General features: G+C 51.5%; 2 protein-coding genes across 4 annotated transcripts in view; one reads left to right on the top strand and one right to left on the bottom strand.

Annotated features, from left to right (window-relative positions):
- The window catches only part of NT5C2 (5'-nucleotidase, cytosolic II), a 67,236-nt gene extending 57,685 nt beyond the window's left edge, over positions 1–9,551 (bottom strand). For 2 of the 3 annotated variants that reach the window (XM_085064922.1, XM_085064928.1), the window contains exon 1: positions 2,217–2,289. The gene's annotated coding sequence lies outside the window, so the exon portion shown is untranslated. Of the gene's footprint in view, positions 1–2,216; positions 2,290–9,535 lie in introns of those variants that run through there. The other variant, XM_085064925.1, reaches the window with a different exon arrangement.
- Positions 8,109–14,750, top strand: INA (internexin neuronal intermediate filament protein alpha). The gene is made up of 3 exons (XM_085064937.1): positions 8,109–9,167; positions 12,635–12,759; positions 13,330–14,750. Exons 1-3 carry the CDS (start codon positions 8,235–8,237, stop codon positions 13,601–13,603), a joined length of 1,332 nt encoding a protein of 443 aa, XP_084921063.1. The 5' UTR covers positions 8,109–8,234; the 3' UTR covers positions 13,604–14,750.
- Positions 14,751–20,767: the final 6,017 nt, after the last annotated feature.

The raw sequence follows: 20,767 nt of genomic DNA, 5'->3' as shown, positions 1-20,767 counted from the left end.
CTGAACTGCAGATAAGAGTTGTGATGTGATTAAATAAAGTTACCGTCTTTTTCAATAAGCATCATGTAAACGCTGTATTCTAATAGTTTGCTTCCCTTCTACTTCTAATGCAAAAACAATATACTTGTATATTTTTGAAGGAAATAAACCACTCCTTTCAGTGTTCCTCCAAAAAGCACAATACCGCAATGTTTACCAGTAAACACAACACTAAGCTTTCTGGTTTTTTTTAAACATTCCCTTGAAAGTTAAAAAAAGTCTAGGATAAATATTTCTAGTGATTTTAAGAAGGGTCTATTAGCTTTCGCTTCAAGTTATATTAGGAATCAAACATGACAAGGAGTGCCAGTTCTAGGGGAATATTATTATCATCATCATTATGATGATTAAAAATTGCCTACAAACTGGAAATTTGCCTGGGAAAGTTTCAGCCTGCATCTGATTTTCGCTAGCGTATATCCCAGAATCGTCGTATAACACTAACGCTAGCAGTGCAAATATACTAACAGGCTGCTAATTTCAAACCTCAGCTGAAAACACCTCTCCCATTCTTACAGCTTTTCTCCCCATTTCTCTCTGCAATTGTACTTAATTCAATGGAGCATTCTAAACGCAGTTCGGTGGTGCATTTTGCCATACAATTTGTTTGAATGACGCTGTACAGAGTAAAGGTTGTATTGTGCTATATAATGAAACCACGTCTATGCTTGAACAAACCCCAACTGCTGCTAATCAAACCAGCAGGTTCCTGAACAATCTTTTGGACTCCGGACTAATAGCAATAGATTATTTTAAATAGCAGTTCCACTCTAAAATATGTTTAGGTTGACACAGGCTGACAGGGACAGTGACAGACTTCCTGAGCTAAGCTGATCAGTTTGCATGTAAAACACTGGGGTTTTTGCTCAGTGCTGGAACTACAAATTCAGCACTTGAACCGAAGATCAAAATGCCGTTTTCAGTTTTGTTTCTGGTTTTCAGTGAAACCACGCGACACCTGAAGGGATCTAAAAATCTCCATATTTTCAGTTTAATCACTAGTGACAAACAGGTATCTGGATCAATATAATATATCTCAGTTGGGGATTATGTTATTCTAAGCTGACAAGGAGACGTTTCTAAGTGACTACTTAGAGAACATTTTACAATCTTTGATGTTCAAACAATAAATCTTACAAAGCAAAAAAAAAAAAATTTTAGAACATGAGTGATTATGGCTTGGGAGGAATGCTCTCAAGACCACGTCAAAGAGAAGCCTTAACATGCAGCTTGGCAGCCTTTAGAAACACTAGCAAGGAAATAAACTTGAGCGTTTCATAATCTCAGTGGTTCCAGGAATTTTCAAAACTGCCTGTGCTACAAGAAGCAGTACTGTCGTATTAAGTCATCTGGTCTATCAGAGAACCAGTGTAGGTTTGTTTCCATCATACATTTTGCGACATTATTTTTGGCACGAAAGGAGGGTTTAAAAAAATAAAAAGCCATAAGCAAAATGCGAGCAAAGCAATTTTGCACTGGTTTGTTTTATTTATTTATTTACTCGGTGCCTCGCTGCTGGCTTTGGGTTATCAGCTCCAGCCTGACACAGCCGGGCTGCCAAGAGCAACTCAAACGGAACGGGGCGGCAGCGGTGACAGCGAACCCTCGCCCCGACCCGAGGCTGCCCGGACCGCGCCGTCCCACCGCGCCCAGCGACACGGCATCGCCCTCGCCCCTCTCCCGGCCGGGCGGCGGCTGCCCCGGGGAACCTGCGGGCGGGAAGGCGCCGCCGGGACCCTCCGGTCCACGTGGGGCGGAAGGAAGGCGGAAACGGAGGCACCGGGTGCCCGCCCCGGCCCTGCTCGCACACACCGTGCCGGGGGCTCGGCGGCGGAGCGGGCACGGAACCGCCGCCCTGCCCCGGGCGGGGGCAGCTCGGGGGGCTGAGGCACGGCGGGGGCTGCCCTGCCCAGGGCGGGACGGGACGGCGGCGGCTGCCGAGGCAGGGCCGGGCAGGGCAGGGCAGGGCAGGGCAGGGCAGCGGCGGGCGCTGCCCCCGGGGGTCTCCCCGCGCCGCCCCAGCCCCAGCCGCGGGCTGAGCTCCCTCCTGGCCGGGTTGCGCGCCCGAGGGAAGGGGCGCTGCCCCCCTCACCACCCGCCCCGGCGCTCCCCGCGCGCGCACCCGCCCCGCGCGCGCTCCCCGCACCCGCCCCGCGCGCGCCCGCGGCCGCTCTCACCTCCCGCCGCGCTCGGGTGGAACTGCCCCGCACCAACTGCCGCAGCGCCCGCGCCGCCCGCACTGCGCAGGCGCCGCCCGCGCCCCGCCCCGCCCCGCCCCGCCCGCCGTGAGGGAGCGCGGGCAGTGTGCGAGCCCCGCGCCGGGCGCACGGCCGCGGCTAGGGAGCGTCGGCAAAGTGCCGCACCGGCAGCCGCAACGGGGGGCACGGGCCGCGAGCGCGGGGAGGGTCTGGAGCATCGCCGTGTGAGGAAACGCTGCGGGAGCCGGGCCTGTTCGGTCTGGGGGAGAGAGGACTGAGAGGGGATCTCATCCATGCGTATAAATGTCTCAAAGGCGGGTGCCGAGAGGATGGTGCCAGGCTCTGTTCAGTGGTGCCCAGTGACCGGATGAGGAGCGATGGTCATGAACTAAAACACAAAAAGTTCCACCTGAACATGAGCCACAGAATCACGGAATGGGTCAGGTTGGAAGGGACCGCAGTGGATTGTCTGCTCCAGCCTCCCACTCAAGCAGGTTATTGCAGAGCGTGGAGAACAGGATCGTGTCCAGATGGTTTTTGAACGTCTGCAGTGAGGGAGACTCCACACCCTCTGTGGGCAATATGGTCAGTACATGTTCATCTACACAGAACAGAAGTTCTTCCTCAAGTTCAGGTGGAACTTCCTGTACATCAGTTTCTGCCCGTTGTGTGTTGTCCTATTGTCCGACACCACCGAGCTGCGCCTGGATCCATCATCTTGACACCCTCCTTTCCAGTATTTATACACATTAATGAGGTCCCATCTCAGCTGCCTCTTCTCGAGGCTGAACAGGCCTCAGCCTTTCCTCATAAGAGATGGTCCAGACCCGTGGCCTTCTCTGATGGGGATAAACTTTATGCTGAGGGTAGCAGAGCACTGAACAAGCTGCCCAGGGAAGTTACGGAGTTTCGCTCCCTGAAGACATTCAAAACCCATCTGTACAAGTTCCTGTGTGACATGGTCTGGTTGACCCTGCCTTGTCAGGGGAGTTGGACTGGATGATCTCCAGAGGTCTGTTCAACCCTAGCAATTCTGTGATTCAATGTGGCAACTCGCTGAAAAGCTGCACAGCCCCGTCCCAACAGCTTTCTCCAGGGCCTGGAGAAATCCTCCAGCCAAAATCTCTGGGGCTGCCCCCTCAGCCCTGCACCTCTCCAGCCTGCCTGAGCTCCCACAATTCTCAGTGTTGCTGTGTGACGCAGAATGCTCATTTTCAGAGTCTGTTATGAGGCTACTTTGTGTTAGTTTGCCATTGAATTACAATGCCTTGAGCTAGGAGATTGAGGAAGCACAGGCTTCAGTATTAAATAAAAACCTGGTCAGTCTACTTTGACATCAGCTGCCTATGCTGTGCAATGTTCATTTATTTTTAAGCTCCACGACAGCTGAGGGAGCCAGACCTTTAGTTAAAATGATGCAATTAATCGTTGATACTTTGGGAAGTGTGTCTGCAGCACCGGCTGGGACAAGGCTGGGGTCACAGTGTGCCCCATCCGCCACCAGGAGAGTGGTGACAAGGTGACCAAGCGGCTGTGGGTGGCAGGGGGGTGATGACTGGGGGCTTGGGGGACAGTGACCACAGCTGCAGGCAGGGAGGTCCCGCCTGCCCATCCCAACAAAGGTCTGCTGTGAGCACAGACTGCATCCCTCTCACCTCTGGGCATGGCCATTACGCTGGAGAGGCTGTGGTGCACCCTAGTTGTGCCACACTGGGTCAGCACCTCCACAAAAAGTGCAGGGTAAAATAACCATCCCCAGCAAAACAAGATTCCCTTTTTCTGCCTGTTTTTCCAGATTGGAAAAAGCCTCACAGTGGGGTTCTGGCCACCTCAGGTGGATCCCTGCCAGTGACAAGAGGCTGCCATCCATCTACCCCACCTCATCCATTCCCATGTTGCTGCACCAAGCCACCAGCACAGCATTCAGTCTCCTTTCCCATGCCTCAGTGGTGGCCAGAGGCTGGGAAATTCTCCCTCACTCTGGCAGCACCTCTTCTGTCCCCACTGCCATGATGCTTCCTTTATCACCCCAAGGACGCTTCCCTCAGCTGCTCCTATTGCCCTCTACCCTGCTCTGGGTGATATGGCTCTGCCACCACCCTCTGGCACAGGAACATGCAGCTGGGCAGGGTTTTGCTAACTCAGACACACTTGGCCCATCATATCTCTGCAGGCTCCGTGAGCCTTGCTCCAACCCCTTCCAAGGGGAAACACCCAATGGCACCAGAGCCATTAGTTCTGGCTACAGCAAAGGCCGTTTTCAGTGCCAAGCCTCTGGCAGAGAGGCATTGCCTGCCAGGGAAGCTCAGCCTGCACTTCCCATTGCCCTGGAGAGTTTTCACTTGGAGATGCAGCCACCTGTGTTTGTCATTTCCATGTGTCCTCATGGAAGGGCCCCTCCTGAAATGTATCTCTGCATATTTCCAACACATAACCCCATAAGAGTCACTGAAGCCATCAAGGATGACTAAAAGTGTGAAATGGCTTTTCTGTGAAGGAAAATCAAATAGACAAAAACCTTTCAGCCTGGGAAAGAGGTGGAGGGGGGTAAGGCAGAGGTCTGCAAAATTCTGTACTGGGAGGTGGGTGCAGAGAAACCATGTCCCAGCTCTTCTACTGTATCCCACAACCCAGGGACATGGAATGAAATTAGCTGGCAGCCACTCTGAAACGTGAAAAAAGATGATGTTTTTTCATAGAGTGCATTATCAAACTCTGGATTACAGAGCACAATGGCATGCAGGACATGAACTTACACTGATTAGATAAGGGTCAGCAAACAGAGATGTGACTGCTGTCCAGGGAGCCTCAGAGCCACAGACAGACAAACCAGAGAAGTTATACCAAAGAAACATAAATCCCCCACTGTCAGAAACAAACTGAGTTGGAGGAATCCAGTACAGCCATTTCCCTATTTTTGTCACTGTGTTTGGGTGTGTGCAATTAAGCAAACACATCCATTTTCCTTACATGTGTGTTTACCACTTACGTATGTTTTCTCCCTGACTTTGCTGCCCTTACCCAAAGAGCTCTCCCTTCTGCAGGGATCAGACCCACCTGTGCCACAAGAGATCTGGCAGCATCTCCCTGGGAGGCACTGGAATCTGCCTTCTTCTCACCGCTGGGAAGGATTTCCCTCTCATGCAGCTGCTGTGGTGAGGCTGGGTGGTGAAACACCTACCCAGAGCAATATTTTAATGGACTGTGCTGGATGGGAGGTGCGTGCTGCATGTGCACAGCTCAGAGTACGGCTTTTCCCTGTGACTCACAAGCCCAGGCAGATTGCAGCTTGGGAGATAAGTTGTTTAATGAGCCTCGTCAGCAGGCAGATGCTGTGCAGAGAGTATCACAGAGCTTTAAGGAGTCCTCCTGCTGTGTCACATGCAAGAATTGATTTTTGAAGTAACTAGGAGGTATGGAATGATCCTGGGTAAATTAATCCCTAATACAACCCATCGTTGTTTCACTGGTGTACAATTCTTAGCTATGGGACTGTTTCTCTTTGAGTTACTGCCTGTTTTCTAGCCTTATAAAGTTCCCCCTGATGCCACGTGTCTGTGTGTACCAACAGAGTTACTCAGGTGCCACAGTTTCCTGATGCTGAGCACACATCACAGGCACTGCCCTGCTTTTTGTTTGTGCCCACTTCCAGCTTGTCATCTCATTTCAGGTCTGACATACCAGTGTTCAGCTTGTCTCCAGCCACAGAGTCACATCCTTGTTCTGCAGGACAGCAGTGCTCACTGTAGTTTTGTGACTCTGACCTCTTGTGCTCATTCAGCTGCACCATTCCAGCAGTCACACCAGCAACAGGCACAGGTCTTACCTGTTTCCTGCAGCCTCCTTCTGGGTGTGTAGAAAGATGTCAGAACACCTCGACCCATTGGGAGGCAAAAGGATTTCATCCCAGGGTCTTCCCCCATGGATGTCAGCAGACCCTCCAGGGTACCTTGTGGTTCATGTGCTGGAGGAGACTGTGACACTCCTAACTCAGCTGCTAGGCTACATACATATGGCAGTGTTAAAACAGGATGAGTCAGGAATCCAGGGTAAGCTGAACTCTGCTTTTCCATGACAAAGAGAACCACAGAAGCCTCATCAGTAATTAGCATCAGAGCAAAGTCATCAAAACAACGCCATGCACATAACTAAGCAGAGCTGGAAACATCTCAGTTCTGTGATCAGTTACTCCCAGTAGTAAAACCCTGTCTTAGGATATTGTAATGCAAAGTAGAAGATATTGAGGAAGTGGCAAAACACACTTGTATGTGAGGAGTATGTGAAATACCTGGGGAAAAAAAACCAGACCAAGGAGAGGATTTCTGCATTGGCAGAGTGAGCCAGGCAGCCCAGGCCAGGGTGAGGACACCTGGCAGCTGCACCCGTGGTGAGGCTCTCTGCCTGGGATGCTCTGCCATCAAAACGTGAGCTGCTCAGATGATCCAAGTGTGCAGCTCACACTGCAGCTGCACACCGATCTACCTGCACTGAAGGCATTGCTCAACCACAGCAACAGCTCTTTTGGAAGTCACAGTTCTCTCCAATGCCAGCCCTGGCTTGTTCATCCTCCCTGCTCATTTGCTGGAACTCCCTCATGCTGTCCTCTGGTCACCTGGGAGGACAAACAGGGATAAGTGGAGTAGAGGAACTGGACATCAGTGCAGATCTCTGTGGCACAAAAATGTACAGCAGGGGACAGGATCCAAATATTTGCTAATTTCACCATGTTTCCAATATGTGGATCACAGTTGTTTTGTTTTTCCACCTCACAGCTATATGTTCTGCTGCTGCTCCCAGAAATCAGACACTTCTCACTGGTCTCTTGGCAGGTCCTGCACTGGGGTGCAGGCAGTGTGCTTGGCCCAGAGTTGAGGTGAGCATGAACCCCCCTTCCTGTCAGTGATGCAGCCCTGGGTACTCCTAGCAAAGCCTTACCAGTGAGAGGACCCAGCCTGCTTGTGTAGGCAGTAGAGAAACTGAAGTGTTTCTGTTCCTGGCAAACAACCTGAAGGCAAAATCGTCCCTGTGTGTCACCTGTGGCACATCTGGACTGACCATCATCAGTCTTTTGTCCTGGGCACACCCTCCTCCAGGGATGTCCCCAACTCTGCACCCCAACAGTCCCTATCCCCACCCCACAGAGATCCCACACAGCATCCTGGTTCTTATCAGAGAAGAGGGGCTGGGACCAACCCTCCCAGGACACCTTCAGCCCAGACACATATGCACAGCACAGCTTTCCTTGAGCACTGCAGGGGACAGTAGGGGATACCCCATCAGGAGTGACTTGTGTGTGTGTGTGTGTGTGTGTGTGTGTGTGTATGCACCTTTGTGTCTATCTGCCTTTTGTCTCTTTGGGTGTCTGCCTGACTCTCTCTCTCCACCTACCGATTTCTGCCTGCTTCCTTCTGTCTCTCTTCCTTTCTGCCTCTTCTTGCTAGTGCATCTGTGTGTGCATCTGTGTTCTCTGAACAGCTGCTTGTCCCTTTGTCTCTCTGTCTCCGAGCATGTGGATGTGAGTGTCTCACTGTGAATGCACCTGACCCTTTTTGCATGCCTGGACATCCATCTGTCTCTTTGTGTGTGTGTGACCTCGTCCATCTGCCCGTGTATGTTTGTGTGCTCTTTCTGCATCTGTGTGTCTGTCCATTCCCCACATCCATCCATCCATCCATCCATCCATCCATCCATCCATCCATCCATCCATCCATCCATCCATCCATCCATCCATCCATCCATCCATCCATCCATCCATCCGTCTCTCCCGCTCCGTGCCCCGCCCTCTGCAACAGCGCTTCAGCACCGCGGCGCACGGACAGCTCCCGCCGCCTCCTGCCGCGGTGACACCGCGCACTGCACCGCTCACCTCACCGCACCACGCACCGCACAGAGCCCCCTCCCCGCCGGAGCGCTCCGCCCCGCGCCCCTCCGCACCGCGCCGCGCTCCGCCCCGCCGTACATAAGCGCCGGCACCACCACCGGTCCCGCTCCGCCGCCATGAGCTACAGCGCGGAGCCGGCGGCGCTGGCCGCTTCCTACCGCCACCTTTACGCGGACGCCCCGCGGCGCCCCGAGATGCCGGCGGGCCGGTGGGCGCGCCCGGGCACGGAGCCGGTGGCGGTGCGGGAGCGCGGCGCGGAGCCGCGGCAGGCGCGGAGCAGCGAGAAGGAGCAGCTGCAGGGCCTCAACGAGCGCTTCGCCGGGTACATCGAGCGAGTGCGGGCGCTAGAGGAGCGGAACCGGGCGCTGGCGGCGGAGCTGGCGGCGCTGCGGCAGCGTTCGGACGAGCCGCGCCGGCTGGGGCAGCTGCTGGGCGGGGAGCTGCGAGCGCTGCGCGCCCGGCTGGAGGAGGCGCACGGGGAGCGGGCGCAGGCGGCGCTGGAGCGGGCGCGCTTGGCCGAGGAGACGCAGCGGCTGCGGGCGCGCTGCGAGGAGGAGGCGCGGAGCCGCGCCGAGGCGGAGCGGGCGCTGCGCTCCCGGCAGCAGGCGGCCGAGGCGGCTTCCCGCGCCAGCGCCGACCTGGAGCGGCGGGCGGCGGCGCTGCGGGAGGAGCTGGCGGCAATGCGCAGCGCCCACGCCGAGCATCTCGCCGAGCTGGGCGCCGCGCTCCCGGCCTCTGCTCCGCCGCCGGCCCCGCGGCCCGACCTGGCCGCGGCGCTGCGGGAGCTGCGCTCGCAGTACGAGGCGCTGGCTGCCCGCAACCTGCAGGCCGCGGAGGACTGGTACCGCGCCCGCTGCGCCCGCCTGCACGAGCGGGCTGCCCGCAGCCAGGAGGCCGTGCGCGCCAGCCGCCGGGAGGCCGGCGAGTGCCGCCGCCAGCTCCAGGCGCGCCTGGTCGAGATGGAGAGCCTGCGCGGCGCTCACCAGTCCCTGGAGAGGCAGCTGCAGGAGCTGGAGGAGCGGCACAACGCCGAGGCTGCCGGCCTGCAGGTGAGCCGGGCGGCGCCGGGAACTGTCACCTTCCCCTCCCCTGGCACCGGGCAGCGCCGGGCACTGGGCGGCACCGAGCATCCTCCTCCCGCGCCATCAGCGCCGGTCGGCACCTCCATCCCAGCAGCCACCCCCCGTACTGTGTAGCACCGGGAACCTCCAATCCAAGCAAACCCCCGGCGCGGTGCCGCACCGGCACCTGCGACCCCGCACTCTCCCACCCTGGGTCCTGTGTAGCTCTGAGCACCTCTGGGGCCTGCGAAATGCTGCAGCGCAGCTCTGTCGGCTGCAGCAGCCGCTCCCGCAGCTCTGTGCAGCGCTGCGCACCCCGCCTCATGCCGTGCCCCCCCGCCCCGCATCGCTCATACCATCGCCCGCACTGTCGCCATCGGTGCCGCGCTACGCAAAACGCCCCCAGCACAGAACGGCAGCCACCCCTCTTGCCTTGCGCAGCACCCACCCATGCAGGTTGTGCCCCTGCAGCGCTCCGCAGTGCCAGGCATCCCTGTGGCCCTTCCACCACCCAGCATTGCGCCTCTTCGCCCTGCACACAGATCCTGCCCCACCGCGGCATTGCCTGTTGCTTTCACCCTTTATTCAGAGGCAAAACCCCTGAGGGCAGGTGTCGGCAAAGCAGGCCAGGACACCCCCTCCAACACTCCCTTCCTGCAGGGGACATCGCTGCACGTGGCAGCTCTCTTTGGGGCATCGATCCATCCCTGCCCTGTCCCTAAAGGATCAGGTCCAAAATTGCCTACACATCGTTGTGTTGGTAATTCCTCGAAGCTGTCTGCCCAGGCTTGGCCCCTTGCCCTGTGGCCTGGCTTTTGGCACCTGCACTGCAGAAATTTGAGCTCTGCAAAGGTTGAGTCTGAATTTGCAGACAGATCCCAGCATCTCTTATGTCTGTGGAAAGACTCATGTGGGGCAGACACTGAGTGCTCCATATTTCTTATTCCATTACTGCAGTATTGCCACATTTTCTTGCTACAGGGAAATGTTAATGATTTATAATGAAATAAATCCTGAGATTGTTCTATTATATGGCTGTTAAATGATCTGTGATTTCTAAATCAAGCTCTTTCCTTCCAAATACTGAAGCAACTGCCTTTAATCATACCGGGACAGCCCAAATAATGCCTTGTCATTTCCAAGGCCAAATTTTGCCAGGTGCTCTAGAATTTGTGACTTAGCTCCAAGCTGCTTGCAAGCTTCCCGAATAGCTGAGCTGGTCTTCAACAATTTTTTTGTGGAAACAGGCAATATAAAACATTATCTATAGTGAAAAAATTATACACAGTAATCTTCTTCAATAATCTTGATGCCATTTGAAAGACAGGTTCTGGGAGCAACCTATCAATTGGGGAAAAAAAATTAAGCAACTGGATTAAACAGCACCATAACTGAAATTGCTTCAATGACAGCACGGCAGTGCTTTTCTATATGACTCTCATTATCTGTTTTATGTGTAGCAATACTTAGAAGTCTTTTGAGCAATGTGCATGTGTAGCAGCTAAGTAATTTCTTTGGCTACAAAGAGTGGAAAAGTTTGGAATTGTGTCATAAAAGAGAATATTCCTATTGTGTAAGATTTTATAATAATCCTGCCAAAGCAGGGGCATGTCTTCATATTTGTTGGCTGCCCAGTCAAATCTGAACCATGCAAGAGCTTTTTATTAGAGGATAGGTTTGCAGTGGTGTGAGGAGGGAATTTTTATTCTACCAGCTGTTAGAGCTGGGCTGTGGAAGAGAGATGCAGACCAAGAACAAAGACAACCAGTTTTGAAAGAGCTTTTTGTTTGTGAGGACTGCAGGCAGAGGGAAGGGGGCTGGAGGCACAAAGAGTCACAGCAGCAAGACTGGAGCTGTCTCAGGGTGGGGTCACCTCAAGTCATTCCTTCCTGTCCTGGCTTGGTGCAGCAGCAATCTGTCTGCATCGGAGCAGAGGTTTTAAACTGTGCGGCAGCAGCAGCCATGCATGTCCTGGGGCTCTTCAGTTGATGCCTCAATGATCTCCTCAGAGGCACAGCTTCTTGCAGCTCTTTGGCTGTGGAAAATGGTCAGGACAAAGATCAAAGCAGAGACCATAACGATGGCTCCTAAATATCATGAAAGGCTGGTTGTGCCCAGCTAATCTGACTCTGACATGCTCCATGCTACATTCAGGACGAGCTGTCACTGCTTCTCCGAGGGGCTCTGCTTGCACTGGGCTCACTGCAGCAGGGTCAGCACTGCTCCCTGCTTCTTGGGCAGATCCATGTCCCATGGCTGTCTCTGCTCCGTCCACGAGGAACGTTAAACAGAAGAGGAAGCTGGGGACATGATGGGAATAGGATGGGGACAAGATGGGGATGATGTGGCAGGACAAGGATCATTTGCTGGAACAGAGGATCTGGATGCAATTGCAAAGGCCTAACTCTGGGAGGGGGTGCAGGAGAGTGAAGGTTGGCAGTGGCCATTGCAGGGATTTGCAGGCAGGGCTACACCGTGGCTTAAATACAAACTGCTGACTCATTCCTGTTCCAAATCACGCTCCTCCGGTGGCACAGGGGGGCAGTTGGCAGCAGGAAAACTTCCGACTGGGTAGAGCCCTATGGGAGCTGGTTTCACTGCTTTCAAGCTGCTGCTTAGATACCTAGATGCATGTGGGAAAAATACAGACTGCTTGTTTTCTGAGAAAAAAAAATAGATGAAAAGATTAGTCTCCTTTGTTAGCAGGAAATCTGGCCTTGGAGTCCTCCACATCACAGTAGAACTGGATATAAGGGACAAAAGGCAGGGCAAAGCTGATGGGAAGGACACTAGAAGGATGCTGTTGTCCAGCTGAGCACCCTGGCTCTTGCAGGGCAGGCCCCTAACTCTGTAACCTCCCCAGATCCCTGCATTCAGAATCCCCCACTCCAGGGTTCTGAGGCATTTTCCAGGGAAGGTGTCAGACTTCTTCTCGTGGAGGGGACCCCTGGCACCAGCCCCTCTCCTTCCACCCTCTGGATGCATGTCCCAACCCTTCTTAAGCCCCACAGATACAGACTGCAGCCCTTCTCTGCTGCTGCAGTATGGGATGCTCTCACTTGAACTGTTGAACCACTGCCTCTACTCTGACACTATTTAAGCCCAAAGCTTCCCTTCCCTCTGCAGCAGCCTGCACTGTCCCCCGCAGGACTGGTGTCCCACCACCATGCACTAGTTGCCCATCTCACAGACCCCACTGCAGGTAGGAAACTGCATAAATCCATCAAAGGCTAAAGCCTCCCCCACTGCACATGCTCACAAGCCATGCCTGGTGCTCTGCCTGCTTCTTCATCCCTGCTAGCATGAGATTTCATGGTCCCGAGCTCCTGGTGGGATGTGCCATCATGAATCAATTGCCCATTGCAACTTCCCTGTCTCTGCAATCGGCAAAGCAGAAAACCTGTGGGAGAAGTGCCTGTTCCAAAACACAGCCCTGAGCACCCTTGCCTTTGCAGGACACCATTGGACAGCTGGAGGATGACCTGCGAAACACCAAAAATGAGATGGCTCGACACTTGAGGGAGTACCAAGACCTGCTCAACGTCAAGATGGCCCTTGATATTGAGATAGCCGCCTACAGGTAAGGCTGCTCTATTCCTGCTCTGCATGGACACTTCCCAAGCCCAATCCCCTGGCCCCTCTAGGCTGGGGTATTTTCAAGGGCCCAAAAAATACCTGGGTACACCCTCAAGGAGCACCACAAGCATGTTGTTCATCTCCCCTGCCTGGACTGGCCATGCTCCTGCCTGGGGAGCAGCCATGGCTCCATGTCCTGCCTTGATCCAGCAGCTGTGAACCACATCCCTCAGCCATCTCAGAAGCAGTATTTTTTAATGGGAACAGTTGGAGTTGGAACCTTGTCTCTCTTGCAAAGTCAAAACTAGATGCAAAAGGCTGAATCCCTGCGGTTCGGCTGTTTATTTTCCTGGTGTTTCTGGAGAAAGGAAAGAAGGGAGAAAGTTGCTCTCATGAAACCCATATTGCAAGTCATCCAGAAATGGTTGACCAAAATATGATTTTGAACCAGTTCCATGGTGCAGTGTGACCTGGGGTGATGGCTTGGACTTGCCTGCAGGGCACAACTTGCTCTCAAGTTTTGCAGATGTTTCACATCCCCATACTAACCTCTTCCCTTGTGATGTTCTTGCAGGAAGCTGCTGGAGGGAGAGGAGACCCTCTTCAACATGGGAAGCAGCGGCCTTCCATCACTCAATTCCCTCCCCAGCCCCACTTACTCCTTCCAGCCAAGGAGCTTTAGTTCCTCTACTCTGTCTTTCAAGGAAGAGGACCAAGGAGAGGTTATTAAAGTGACCTCTAAAATATCATCCAGCAGGGCTGAGGTGATTGAGGGGACCATAACCTCTGTCAAGAAAAGAGGGAGGTTAAATCTGCATGGAGGAATCCTTGCAAATGCAAAGATGTAACCATCAGCGCCCTGTTCACATGCATTTGAGGGGGAGCAGTCTCCACTTGGCCTTTCAATTGCTCCTCTCGGCGTGAAGCTGCGCTGGGCTCGCAGGAAGCCTCCCTTAGAAACACAGAAACCACCCAGGGTCACAAACTCAGGGATGGCTTCCTTGCGGGTCCTGCCATGCAGAGGCCAAGCTTGGCACATTGCTCCCTTTTAAATGGGGTGGGGGCACGCAGGACAGGTAGCTAGAGATGCATGTTGGTCGTTGTGGTGGCACATGGACTCACAGCACGCTCCCTCTCTCTTCCTGCAGCAGCTGAGGGACAGCCAGCTGGGAATACTGCTGAGCAAGCTCTCTGGGGAGGGGAGGGAAACTACTCAATATGTTTACTGTAACTTAGTTTCAAGGCTACATACCTTCATTAACTATCCAAATCCATGCACAGCTAAACTCTTCCCCACTCCTCAAACTGTAGCCATCACTTTTAATGCTAGAAGCACAGAAATAGCCATACTGGACTGTAACCACACCTGACATCTGATCTCAGCCACGTACGCTTTGAACTATAAGGAATGTTAATCTTTCTTTGTACTGACAAATCTTGTTTTCTGACAGCACTAGTCCAGCCAGGCACACAAGGTTTATTAGCAGCAAACACAGGGCGAGTAACTGTTACATTGGAGGTGAAGGCATCACCATGCCACAGGGTGCAGCGCCTCATGTGCTATGGCTGGCTTCCAAATATCAGGGTCTGAGAGCCCCTTGTTTGGCTGCACAGTGTTCACATGAAAACCCTGTGCCCAGATTAGCATCGTGCCCCAGCGGGCACTGGGACGCTGCAGGACTCCTGAACACCAGCCCGCAAAGCATCCTTGTCTCCGCTCTAACTGTTCCAACATGTGCCAAAGTTGATATAGGATTTAACAACCATAGGTTTCCTTCAATGCCTTAAATTGCCAGCGATCGCTTTTGCAAGAGCCGGAGACCCCACGTGTTGTGTGTCAGTGCCCTGGCAGGGTTATCATCACCAGACCTCGCTGCCCTTGCGGCGGTGCCAGAGTAGTTCCTGGAACCAGCAAATTGTTCGCTCGCACTCTTTCCTCTTCTATTGTAAGGCACAAGTTAATAATTAAAAAAAGAAATAGTTGTGTGGATCAAACGGAGCTGTTTTGTCGTCTTTGCTGCTGTGTCATCTTGGGAACACACCTCGGTGTCTGGCCTGCAGCTGGTTCAGTGCCCAGCAGTCCCTCTGGGCCCCTGCAAAGAGCTTGGTGTTGGGGTGCAGCTGCCAACCCCTCTTGGGTCTGCAAGGTGAGGCTGGACCCACTGATGGCAGTGTGACGTGTCTGGGGCTCTCCCCAGGTGCCTGTCATGATGGTCCTGCTGTGTGGAACAGGTCATGGCCACCTGGCCCAGGGATCAAGGTCTGCCATGGCCGAGTGCACCCTAATTTGCTCAGAAAATGGACTCTGAGACTGTGATTTGCATCATACCCCTGACACTTCAGTCCCAAGTTGCCTGTCTTTTCCTCTCCACCCTGCCTATGTGCTCAGGGGTTAGAAAGAGCCTCATGGTTTGTCTGCACAACTGAAGATAAAGTGATTTACACAGGAGCAGATGAAGGGAAGGTGCACCCACCTCCCAAATAAACTCAGCAGCACAGGTGCTGTGGCCAGCAGTGGCTTGTATTTGGAAGATGCCCATGCTCTGTTTGATGCGTGCCTGGAAAGAGCACAGGCAGCTTCCTGCTGGGTGGCCCTAGTAGAACACACTGTCCTATTGCCCTCCCATTCCTGCTTTGTTGCACCACGTTATGGCAATCTGCCTCAGAGGCCCAGGGACACAGTGGGACAGTCACAGGCTTCTCCACCACAGCTGCAGGGAAGGAGCAGCGTGGCTACACCTTAATCCTGTCACACTGATAACCTTGGGGACCATGCCTTGGCCAGGCTGGTCACTGCTGGGGAGGGCAGCCCTGCAGGTGGGTGAAGCAAGGGGCACTCCCTTCCCAGGGAGGGAGCCCAGGGCATGGCTGGAGCAGTGCAGCTCACCAGAAGCCCCCAGCAACACAGCACAGAGCAACTTGGAGCGCCCAGGCAGAGCTTGGGGGAGCCAGCACCTGCAGAGTTAAGTCCAAGGCACTGGCACATAAAACAAGGATCAAGACATGTCCAAATATCTCTTGGCTCAGGTGTCAGTTAGGAAATGCAAACACAGTATTTCTCCCAATCCACAGGGGCAATAAAAAGCAGATGTGACTGTGCAGCTAATGAAATATATTCTGAATCACAAACACTCTCCAGCACTGCTGCATTTGTCCCTTGAGCATAAGCAGCCTGACCTGTCCTTTGTTCCCAGCACAATCTTCTGTCAGAATTCCTGCTTGTTCAGCTAACTGGATGCTAGCAATGAAGCTAAGAATTTTACTTTGGTGATATCAATGTGAAGGAGCTGTGGGAAGGACAAGGAGCTATTTTAGAAAACAGCTGCAGTGCAAGGGCCAGCCCAGAGATTTCCTGCATTTCTGGAGCTCTGCAGCAGTTTGTGCTGTCTCATGGTGTTTAACTCCAGAGGTGATAGAGGGACAACAGGCAGGAAGGCCCTGGTCTACACTCTCATTTTCTTTAGGATTAGAAAAATGACAGCAAAGAAGGACAAGCCTGGCTGAACATGTTGCCAACACTGACCTCTGACTATCTCCATCCATGCCTTCTTTTCCATTGCTATCTTCTTCAGAGTGGCTCCTTTTACCTGCTTGCTTATATGCACCAGAAGGCTTCTACAGTGAAACCATAAGCTGGAACAGGGCAATAAATCCTCCTTTGTGGTCCCATCTTTCTTACTGGGTTAAACACCCAGGCTGCCAGAGGGAAGGAGTGAGTCACATTGCAGATGCTGAAAGATTTATACCTCTATAAAACCTCAGCCTCTTGGATAAAAGGCAGCTGTGGACACGGACTGCACCATCAGCTCAGGAAGCAGCAGAGAGCAGCCCTTTCTCCATGATACTGCATTCCCTTCATCTTTATGCTGGGGAGAACTTGAGCCTCCACCCAGTGGGACAAATTCCTACCTCTGGGCTGGCTGTTTGTTTTCTCTGGATGTGGATGCTGGCCCAGGCAGCTGAGATGTACAGCTCCTTAAAAACAGAGAATGTTGCTGCACACGGAGAAGTTTTGCTAATGACACTTATCCAGATGTTGGAATTCATTAAGAAGTAAGCCAAAGAAAAAGCAGCCAAAGAAGAAAAAGAAGCAAACCCCAAACATTTTCCCTTGGCAGGAATGCAAAGATCTCCTTTTCCAGACTGAGGAAGAATGCTGTCATTCAGCAGGAAGGAATCAATAGGCAATTCAGAGCAAAGTCTCTTCCGGTACCTTTGGCTGGATCCAGCCAACTCTCTCTTTGCCAGCTCTTGGCACAGATACCTCTTTAAGGAAAGGAGCTTCTTCCTGCAGAGAGTGACCCACACAGAGCCCTAACACCAGCAGCCAAACAGATGCTTCTGAATGATCAAATGTCCACACCACTGGGGTTTGACACTTTGAAGCAGAGTTTATGTCAAAATAGCACAAGCAATGCCAGCTCATTCGTGCAAGTCTTCGCAGGGCTATGGGAATAAGGATCACTTGGCAATTGCAGCACGATGTGCAAACAGGGCACTGCTTGGGGTGGGGTGAGGGAATGTTCACTGACCCTGGTCTGTTCCAGTGCTTTCAGCTGAACCAGAAGGGCTGCAGACTTGGGGGGTCAGGGGGAAAGCACTCCTACAGACTCTGCAGGGGTCTTCATCCAAAACCCAGCTCAACCAGAGATTAGCCTGCCACTCTGGGACAAGCAATTACATCCTTATTAAAGCAGACATTGTGCTGCTCAGAACTGACATAAAGCATAACATGAAGAAGGAACAATGTTCATGCTAAACATCTGCTCAGATGGAAGGGAAATACCCAGAAAGTGTCAGAGTGCAATTCCAGAGCCCCAGGTACACATTCACTTGCTGATGGAAGCAAAGGTCTTGAGGTGCTGTATCAGTTCTGAAACAACAGAGGCCCAAAGTCCATTCCTAGCACAGCAGGGTCACTCTGCTCTTTTGCCTTTGAACTGAGAAGCAGCTGCAGCCTGCCTGCCTCCCAGAGAGCACAAGCAAAAACAAGTTCTTGGCTCCCCAATTTCCAGAGCAGCCTTGTAAATGCACTGACAGACACATAGTTATTCCCTGAGATGATGCACATGAAGACCCAAGTGTGGTCTGTAAGAAGCAGCTGTTTGGAGAAGCCATTTGAAAATGCTGAGATCAGACTGAAAAACATGGTTTGTACTGAGGCATAGAACGTCATTAAGTTTAAGCAAATTTTCAGTAGCAATGCCAAAAAAAAAAAAAAAAAGCCCTGTGCCCCCCATGTATGACACTTCATTAGCAAATTCCTAGTCTAGCAATGAGGCCTGAGAAATGTATGAATAAGAATGCCAGAAGTAAGTCAAAATGATTCAGCAAGCCAAAACTTTCAGGCTGGATTTTTAAGGAAGCAAAGATTATAGGATCATACTATGACTCCATGTCCTCTTTACCCCCTACATCCTCCCCTGATTATTTCTTATGCTCAACAGCTTAACTTCAGCCACATTTGAGAGCACTGGAAGTCTCAAAGACACCAAACCTCTTTCAGTTTAACTCTATCAGGTGTGCAGGTGAAGCATCCTCATGGACTGAGAGGCTGAGCTTCCCCTGCTGGACACGAGAAAACTCAGAGGACAGAGGCCATGGATACCTCAACACCAAGGGCTCCAAAGCAGCTCTCACAGGAACACACAATTTTTTCAATCTTTGTCAAGTCTCCACCACTCACTTTACTACTGTTAATGTTTCCCTTGGAAGAAAACAGACATTTTAAGCTTTCATTTCCAAATAGACTATTTTACCACACAATTAGAAAACACAAGTTCTCTTTTCTACTTTGGGAAATATTTCTTTTGCAGATCACTGCCGTATTTGACACAAATGCACTGTTTTATACTAAATCCAAATCCAGTACAGCTCCAGTAGGAATTCTGCAGTTGCAGGGCAGCCAATCAATATTGCATTTCACCTCAGATGTGATTACCATTTCTCTCTCAAAAATCAAAAATAGTAAAATTGGACCTGTCCAGTGATTAAACCTGTATCTATGGCAACATTCTGAAACCTCAGTAAATGTAAATATCCTTCGACTCATTCAACAATGGTGTCTTAAAGATGATATGGTAAAACTCCATTTGTGGCCACCTTGCTTCTCTTTCTGCTGAACTAATTAGGGCTACAGAAGAACCAGGAGGTAGAAAAACCAAATAAAAAGCAGAAGTGAAGAGAATGTACCATTTGCAAAATGTCTCCATCTCTCAGCAGGTCTTTGGCAGCCTAAAAATACATTTTAAAGAACCTAAACATTCAGGCTGGCCCTCACTGCATTCTACTGAGCATATTAAAATATTCATGGGGACAATGCGACAATCTCTCTAAAAAGAAAGGCATGCAATGCATAAAAACTCCTATATCTGTTAATAGTCTTTCTCTCAACTGCTGGAGTGAATTCTTCCACTCATTTGTATTGAGCACAAATTTCATACTAATGCTATTCCACACTGAAGCAAAGTAAAACCAGAAATGCCAGGGATGTAATTTTGCTAGTGACTGTTAAAAATGTATTAACATAAATCATTGCACATAAATCCCTAATGATTCCCTGAAAAGAAATTCAGTGTGGACTAATATTAGACAAGCTTGAATGGTTTTTCAATAAAACTCTTTAGCTGTTTCACATCTAGAGACAAGCATTAAGAGCTCCCCTGGCTCATGTGTGCCACGGTCTGGTGGCAGTGCAGAGCCAGGCTGGGTGCACTGTTGTGCTCAGAACATAAATGACAGCTGTCCCTGGCCACTGCAGGTCCCCTCTGCTTAGAGGGCTCAGCTGCACATTTCACCAGTCTCTTGAACCTTATCTTCTTATAAGGTTCACTGGATCTGTACGGAACACAAAGAAAGCAGGCAAAATGCGACCAATACGACTCAGCGCTCACAACTTGATTGTAGCTTGATTCTGCATTTATAAGAAGTCCGGAAACTAAGGCTCACCATCTCCTCTTCCTGGGAATTAGCAGATCTGTAAAGGAACTCAGAATTATGCTGCATTTACAAGCAGTATTTAATTAGGATCTGTGTTAGCCATGATGTTGCTAAGAAGGTAACAAGGAAGTAAAACCAGAATCATTTCATTAAGTAAAGAAACAACAGCGTCTATAAAATAATGAATGAATCCAAGCACAACTTCCCTCACTTCCAGAGCATGAGGCTGGCTCATCTCCCATGAGGGCAGAGATGCCATCCCATAGACGGCCTGTTGTTACAGATGCTCTTCTATCATCAGCACCAAAAGTGACTGGAGGGAAGCCAAGGTTAAAAGGAGACCAACAGAAATAAAACAGCAGCAGGAGAGCTGAAAGATTGGCACATTTTAAAGCAAGCAGGCTGATTATGCAGGAAAACCACAGAGCCCCAGCTCAGCCTTGGCAATAGCTAAAGGTCACCCTGCTGCCACGGATGTGCCCCAGGGGAACTGCAGCACTGGAGAGTAGGAACACATCAGTGCCTTCAGGTGAAAGAAAGCAGGATGTTCTGCCAGGAAAACTATGCTAAAAATACACTTTCTGAAGGCAGGTGAGGAAGAAATAGAGAGAAGTGGACAAAAGGGAAATAACAGGTCACTAAGCATTCATGTTAAAATACCACAGGCAACAGACCTTCGAGCATCCTCATTAAGCCACTGAAAGAGTGAAATAGGGAGCGTTGGCCTTCTGCATTTTAGCTGGCATGTGATTTACCCTACAGGAAAATTCTTTGAAGATATCCAGGAGCCCTTTTCTTTTTTTTTGAAAAACAGAATTTGACACTGACATTAGTGCCAGTGGCAGCATAACCCTCTTGGGGCCATGCAAGTCAAATGCATCTGAGAATGACATTAATTTGAATTAACTATCAGCTTCTATACAGCTGTTAAACTCTGCACATGAGCCCTTCTGTAGATGTGAAGTTCAAGCCAGGATTAGGGGTGAATTTGCAATGTAAAATGTGACTAAACTGATAATGTTTTTTTAGGACAGAGCTATACATCAAAAACAAACCCCTGAGTGCTAATGGAA

This window comes from Lichenostomus cassidix, chromosome 6, assembly GCF_008360975.1.
Source record: "Lichenostomus cassidix isolate B80296 chromosome 6, HeHo_3.0, whole genome shotgun sequence".
NCBI lineage: Eukaryota > Metazoa > Chordata > Aves > Passeriformes > Meliphagidae > Lichenostomus > Lichenostomus cassidix.
This window is presented reverse-complemented; position numbering and strand designations above follow the sequence as displayed.

Excerpts from the sequence above, each read along its gene's own strand:
- INA (XM_085064937.1), top strand. The coding sequence starts at position 8,235 with ATGAGCTACAGCGCGGAGCCGGCGGCGCTGGCCGCTTCCTACCGCCAC. Across the intron at positions 9,168-12,634 it reads CCGAGGCTGCCGGCCTGCAG|GACACCATTGGACAGCTGGA; the intron begins GTGAGCCGGGCG and ends TTGCCTTTGCAG. Across the intron at positions 12,760-13,329 it reads ATTGAGATAGCCGCCTACAG|GAAGCTGCTGGAGGGAGAGG; the intron begins GTAAGGCTGCTC and ends ATGTTCTTGCAG.